The sequence below is a fragment of the Salvia hispanica genome, chromosome 3, assembly GCF_029641045.1.
Source record: "Salvia hispanica isolate PSC_SH4W2 chromosome 3, Shi_PSC_v1, whole genome shotgun sequence".
In the NCBI taxonomy this organism is placed as follows: Eukaryota; Viridiplantae; Streptophyta; class Magnoliopsida; order Lamiales; family Lamiaceae; genus Salvia; species Salvia hispanica.
In genome coordinates this window covers 3,263,964-3,271,545 of record NC_142694.1, presented here as the reverse complement: position 1 = coordinate 3,271,545, position 7,582 = coordinate 3,263,964, and the positions used below count along the sequence as shown (strand labels likewise).

The 7,582-nt window shown below is 31.5% G+C and overlaps 1 protein-coding gene across 1 annotated transcript; it reads right to left on the bottom strand.

The window, feature by feature from the left end:
- Positions 1-5,508: 5,508 nt before the first annotated feature.
- Positions 5,509-7,351, bottom strand: LOC125210706 (uncharacterized). The gene is made up of 6 exons (XM_048110281.2): positions 7,250-7,351; positions 6,935-6,989; positions 6,463-6,540; positions 6,321-6,367; positions 6,001-6,226; positions 5,509-5,938 (listed from the first exon to the last, which is right to left on the bottom strand). Exons 3-6 carry the CDS (start codon positions 6,521-6,523, stop codon positions 5,667-5,669), a joined length of 606 nt encoding a protein of 201 aa, XP_047966238.1. The 5' UTR covers positions 6,524-6,540; positions 6,935-6,989; positions 7,250-7,351; the 3' UTR covers positions 5,509-5,666.
- Positions 7,352-7,582: the final 231 nt, after the last annotated feature.

Genomic DNA, 7,582 nt, shown 5'->3' with positions numbered 1-7,582 from the left:
ATTAGGACTAATTTTTAATTGAAGTGCATAAATAGGGGTAATTACATGTTTGATACAAAAGGATTTGTCTTTGTTTTAATTTATTATAAAAAGTATTAAGTTTATATATTTCATTAAAAAAGTTATATTAATATTTTAAGTTAATATATCCGTTAAACATTTTAAACACTGTTAGTTAGTTTATAATTTATCTAATTTATCATAATAATAAAAGAATAGTTAGAAATTTATTACAATTAATCACTATAAAAAAATAACCATCAATATTAATTCTTCCAGCAATTAATCGTAGCTTAAAAGAATTATATCTCTCAATAAACTCTATTTTTTTTATTATATTCTTTATAGAACACAATATAAAATAAGTCCATATTTCATTTTTATAAAATGGTTAATTTTGAGCTTTCGGTAGTCAATAAGTCAATATTTAATTTTTACAAAAAAGATTCAATAGTATCTTTTAGTTGTATTCTCCATTGTTATTTAGAAAGCTTTGATAATAAAATGCAATTCACTAATTTGATGGTGAAGAATGGTAATTTTTTTTGCATGTGTTTTTCATTTTTGTGAGTAATAAAAATAATTGTGTTTGAAATAATTAATGAAAAGTTTAATTTAAAATTGTTTGTACGCATTTGAAACATTGATGAAACTTTTTGTATGTATAATGTAATTGGAAGTAACGGTGTTAGTAGGGACTCGACGGAATGTATTTTTTGTACGAAATATGTAAACTTAATACTTTTTGTACTAAATTGTAACAAAGGCAAAATATTTTGTATGAAATATGTAATTACCCCGCATAAATATGATATTAGTGGTAATGAAACACTAATGTTATTAGGATCATTTTGTTAATTAAGTATAATTTAATAAAAACAATTCATTAATTAATCTATGTATTTTGTCATATAATCTTAAGCTAAAAAATATTAATAAAACATTAATATCATTAGGATATTTTTTACAGATCGAATAATTGGATGAAAATAATTCAGCTTTAATCTTACTTTTTTTTATTAGATATTAAGCACATTATAAATTTGTTTAATCTAACACTAATGTCATTATAACTCTTTTTAAAATAAAATGGTTGGTTGAGACTAATTTACTATATTTGATTGGAGTATTTATTTTGTGATATTAGATTTTAATAAGGTTAAAAATTCTTTTTAGCCAAGCATGATGACATAAATTAATCATGTACTGTATTCTGTTTTTTAACATGAAATCGTACATCCTAACAATTTTAATGATACATAAACATGGACGATTTTTAAAAACAATCAAAATGATAAAATTCTTTTCGTGGAAATTTTACACAAACATAACTCTTCGGAATCATGACAATTTAATTGAAAAGCCTCAAATTTATTTTTAAAAATGAGTAAAATTTGTGACCTCATTGGGTTTATAACTAATTATTTGTCCTCTATGATTTTCATTTAAACACTAGAAGCAAGTTATGAGATCTTACAACATCAACAACAAGCAACTAATTATAATACATGGTCTAATACAAAGGTGAGCACCCACATAGCCATTCTAAGGTTATGCCGGAAAGAGAAGGCACCTTCGTAAGGTTTGAGATTGCTTCCTAATGAGAAATCAAATCATGTTGATGGTATTAATTATAGGTCGGAGGATTATGTGACTTATTTGATTTGTTTGACTATTTTGATACATTTATTTGTGCCCCAAAATAGTCAGCAAATCAAATATGTCGCATAATCTTCTGACGTGCAATTAATACCATTAGCTTGGTTTTTAATTAGGAAGTAGTATTGATCCTTACTACAGTGCCTTCTTTTTCAGGTAGCTCACTTATAATGTACGAGAAGTTGGGCCCTCATGTCCTTATCTTTTATGGCTACGATATGCCCATCTCCTATAATCACGATTCACAACAAGTATATTTCAGTAATCTGTTCATTATTTCCTTTTATAGGCATAATAGTGTGTTTGAGTTCTACCTTTTGGGTTTGAATTAGAGAAAACTGGCGACAGATTTTGGTGGTTAGGTTGGAGAGAGTTTTGTATTCATTGTGCGAGAGGATCTCTTCCCTATGGCCTGCGCAGATGTTCAATGTGTTGGTTAGGAGCTCTGCATCATCTGCTTTACCATCTACTAGAGAATACATTAATACTATAAACTAATTACCTCGAGTACATATGAGTAATCATACGGTACTGCATATACTTGAAAACCAACATACAATACATAATTTATTGTAAAGGTGAGTTGCTACACAATACATAATGACTAATTCCATTGCAAAATCCCACTTAGATAAACGTATAATTGAATTAACTACAAATACATAGAGATGGCATTAGTCCTTCTCTGGTTGCTGCAATGGTCTTTCATGTTAGTACCAATGTATGATTAGAAATTCTAAAACATAAACATATAGGATTTTTCAATTCAAGAGACTTGGGAGATATATGTTCTTACACATAGGAGAGAGTGAGGACAAACTCCTGAAAATCATCCGAGAGTAGCCAACCTCATCGTACAGAACGTGGTAGTGCACAGGCCGTGTTGTTCCCTGCACATCAGTAATCTACGAAGCTCAGATAATGTGTTTCATGTAATTAAAGATGTGTCTTGACCACAATATTTAAAAAATTTATATAGTATTGTTCTTGTTTTATTTGTGGTTTTATATATATAAATAAAAAAGATAAAAATATAAAATTGTAATTAATTATCTTATGGTTATTTAATATATACTCCATAAAATAAAATTAATAGTAGAATAATCCCATTAAATCTTAGTATCTGTGGTTGTATTTATCATCCATTCTGCGATATGAAAAGTTTTCAAATTATAAAACTTTATTCTATTCCTAAAACTAAATACCATATATAGTTTAAATATCTAGAATCTTACTATATCCACATGTCACGTAGTAATTAGTGGGACATACCAAGTCATCATGCCACTTGGTATGTCATGACCACTAAATTTTTACTCATCAAACAAGATGTGAAGAACATTTGTATATGGCAGATTGCAAACAGTAATTAATAGTAATAAGAATTTTAATTTGTAAAATCAAATTACTCCAACAATTAATCTAACGAACTTCTCAGTTTCAATCGCTATGCATAATCAGAAAAGTAGATAAGAGTATAAAGGATGAAAATAAATGTAAAATTACGTAAGAATGAGTCGATTAGATTGATCACGATATTATTATATTGAGCATGATAGTTCACAATACAATAATAGAATTTGTAACATAGCTAATTTTATTTTTGAGTCCAGGGTTTCTTCTTTCCATAACTAATGTTATCATAGCTCAGAGAAAGTCCATCATTCTCTACCTTCCAATATATTTCGCCTTCAAATTTACTATTTGGATCAGTATATCGATCTCGGTGCGACGGGTAAAGAGCTTTTTTAATAAATTGAGCCCCTTCTCCTTCTCCTCGTCTAAACTCACCAAAAATATCAATACCCCAAACTCGTAGCTCCAAATCGATCTTCTCGCCTTGTTTCAGAATCACATTCCTTGCATAATTCCCATCTTTGCCTTTAGAAATACGGAGAAATATCGGAGACGGGTAGGTCACTGCATTAATCACATGAATCGCGGCATCGGTCCATGTGATTTCTAGGGCAGCAAACATGAAGAGGATACCAAAATGTAACAATTTGAGAGCCATTTTTGTTTATGTTTGTGCATTTGGTTTGTTGGCTTTTATAGAATAATAATAATAAATGAAACGTAACTCCATCAGCCACCGTTTCATTTTAATTTATGTTATATTTTGAAAACAATTAATAAGCAACCGTTTCATTTTAATTTATGGTATATTTTGAAAACAATAAATAAGCAATTCGATTTTAAAATACCTAATAACTTTATCTACTTTTCACATATTTTTTTTTTCTGTTTCAAATCTGAAATTCTTCATCCAACATCGATATCTTCGGTATTGCTCAATTCTAGCAGTCAAAATCTAAATGCACAATTCTCCATAGCTTTTTCTCTTAATTGAAAATCTACATCATACCATTGTTTATTGCCTTCTCCGTAATTTCTAACAGTATGTTCCTCACTTATTTCTAATCAAATCAACAACACTTGTCTTCTTTTTATACAACAAATTATCGTTCCTCATCCTCACAATTTCTAAGTTGAGAGAAATTTGTGAAATATTGAATTTAAATTCAATCACTCTAATGAATTCTCAATAATCTCAATTGAAACAAAGAGAGGTGGTCATGACGGTAGGAAGAGAGAAAGGCATGGTTTTGGATCAGTACAGGAAATACTATGCATGAGACATAGATCCATACACCATATCTACACTAAAAATTACATTTAAATCAAGAGTGGACTCCAATCTGTTTGTTTGACCAGTCAACACTACCTAAATATTCAAACCCTAGCTAAAAAAAGTGAGAATAAGGCTAGAAAAAGTGATACTTCCCCTGTTACGTACTAGTGGAATCATTTTGTCATTTTGTTACGTTCCATAGCAGTGAAGTCATTCTTTTTAGCAAAAATCAACATACTTCTTTTCATTTACTCTTCTTTCTCTTACTTTATTCTCTCTAGTTTTTCCACTCTCCCACTTAATTACCTTTTTATTTAATATATTACACACATTTTTCTTAGTTTTCGTGACGGAAAGAAATACCCCCACTACTATGGAACGGAGGAAGTACCATTCAAACATTTTTTTTATATTTAAGGTGAAATTAAATATTCGTTCATTATACATGAAAAAAAAGTGCGCTCCGTATAAAAGTTTAGGAAAACAACAGAAATAATCACAAAGGAATGTAAAATAAAATTATAGCAACAAACTAAGTAGTAGTAGTAGTACTATATCCCAAACCAAAAAATCTATCAAAACAAGAAAAAAGAACTCAAAGCAAAGCTTCAAAAAACTTTATTCAAAATGCCATAATAAGAATAATCACTATATTGTGATGGAGATTTATATATTGTGCATGATAAACAAGGATGCAATGATAGAATTTTTAACATGATTAAATTTGATTTGGACCCCAAGGATACTTTTCTCCATAATTATTGTTATCATAGCTCAGAGAAGCTCCATCATCTTCAACCTTCCAATATATATCGCCTTTAAAATTAGGATTAGATGAGTCTCGGTATCCCAGGTAAATAGCTCTAGATATAGATTGAGCCCCTTCTCCTTCTCCTCGCCTAAAAGTACAAAAAAAATCGGGACCTGTAATTTGCTCCAAATCGAGTGTCTCGCCATGTTTCAAAATCTCATTCCTTGCATAATAATCATCTTTTTCAATACGAAAACTGAGATGTAACGGAGACGGGTCGGTCAATGCATTAATCAAATGAAACTTAGTTGGAGCCACATCAATGGCGGTGACTTCTAAAGCGGCAAACATGAAGAGGAAACCTAAATGTAATAATTTCAGCGCCACTTTTGTTTATATCTATGATTTTAGTTTGTTGGCTCTTATAGATAAATTGAACGAGGTTGGAATGGAATGAAGATAGGAATGAAATGTCAATTTCCGTTGCATTTTCATCCATTCACTCATGCATTCTATTACACCGAGCAAATGAATAGAATGGAAGTAGCAATCACATTCCATTTCATCGTACCAAGAAGCCCCTTAGACAGTAGCTTACTATTGATGAGATTGAGAAAGAAAATATTATAAAGTTACCGTCCAAGACATTAGTAGGGTAGGGACATCGAATTCGGTGATCCATATCGGGAGTGCAGCGGCGTGAAGCATATCGATGGAAGCCCTAATGTACGCGAAGTTTGGCTCCACTACTCCGAAATGGCCCTCAAGGCCAATCCCCAGGGGACCATCGTAGCCGCCGTTCCTGAGCTGCTCAATCCAGTTAGCCGTTTGATTTGCGGTGCTTGTTATGACTTTTATATGTGCCGTAGCTTCATCTACACTTGTTTGGAACCACGCTGTAAATATTGCTAAAATCAATCAGTTCATCAATAATGAAAATGTATTTGTAATCAATTACCTGAGATAGTGTAGAATTTGTCATTCTCCGCGTTGAAACACTGCGAAATGCCATCGGATCCAAGTGTAACTGTGTTGGAAATAATGGCGAAGCTATTCCCGTCAAACGATTTTGCATACTCTAATGTTGCACCACCGGTCGACGTCCATCCCTCTAGTCCGTCGTCAAATAAGGGGTTCACGATGATCCCCCCGTCATACTGTGGTACCTCGGGCACCGGCGTACACTATAATTTAATCCAAACCAATTCGTTAATTACCAAAACAGAAACTTAGTTATGAGTTAGAAAGTAAAAAAATTGTATACAATACTATAATTACCGCAAGTGTGTACGAGTAATCATATGGCACTGCCTGGACAGCAGCAACTGATTGCGCAACATAGAAATAAATATTACTCCATTTATTTGATCATATAAAACTCATGTATAATGAGAGAGATACTACTTAGGTGAGTACCTACCGCAGAAAAGTGTGAGGGTATAGAAGGCGAAGATGAGGAGACCGTTCCAAATGGTCGTCATCGTGTGTGCAATTCCGTCTATATTGTTACACAAGCATCCAAACTTCAGTTAATGATGTTACAGTTTGTATGTATAAACGAGAGAGAGTGGTATGGTTGTAACATTTTTGTGTGATTTAGTACTTATAAATCTGTATTGCTTAATCTAACTTAAAGAAATTATGAATTTGAAAAAAAAGTGTGAGAGATCCAAATGAGAAGAAAGGAGAAGCAAATTGATTATCTTTACTAGAGAGAAAAACTACTTACGAGAAGAACATAAACAAGCAGGAGCAGGAGCTAGCAGACTAAAGAGGCGAACTCAAAAAAAGGAACAAAAATATTTATAAGTTTTTCAATTAAAGCACATACACATACACTCACATATACTTCCATATAAAACCGAAATACATGTTGTATGAGATTGACTTACCTTCAATATCAAAGCTTGAAGTGTGATATGAAAATCTCAGCAAGACCAAAGCTCCCTATAAATCAAACATTAAACATAATGGATGAAATGATCTCAACAACTCTACCCCAAGAAAACAATAAAATGATTTTAAGCAAGAACTCTTGAGATGTAAATTTCCAAAAAATTGATTCCAAAAATTGAAGTCACCAAATTAAAATATTTAGACAAGAAACTTAGTGAACAAAAATGAAAGAGTGTGGGAGATCCAAATGAGAAGAAAGAGATCGAGAAGCACATCGATTATCTTTACTATAGAGAAAAACTACTACTTACTAGCTAGAAGAACATAAACAAGCAGCAGCCACAGCCAGCAGACTAAAGAAGAGGAGAACTTAAAAAAAAGGAACACAAATATTGTAATAGTTGCCATTTTTGTTTCTTTCTTCAATAAAAATGTAAGCAGATGCCATTTTTGGCAAATAGATTTTGTCAAAAATCAATCCAATCCGATCCACACCCCATGTCTAAGCCACACACCTAGCTAACTTTATGTGTCTCAAAATTGAATGAGATATTTGCAACATCACCATGCATGCCCTACTTCCTAAAGGTACCCAATTAAATTAAAGTTCAAGTACAAATATTTTGATTTTATTAAAGTTCCAA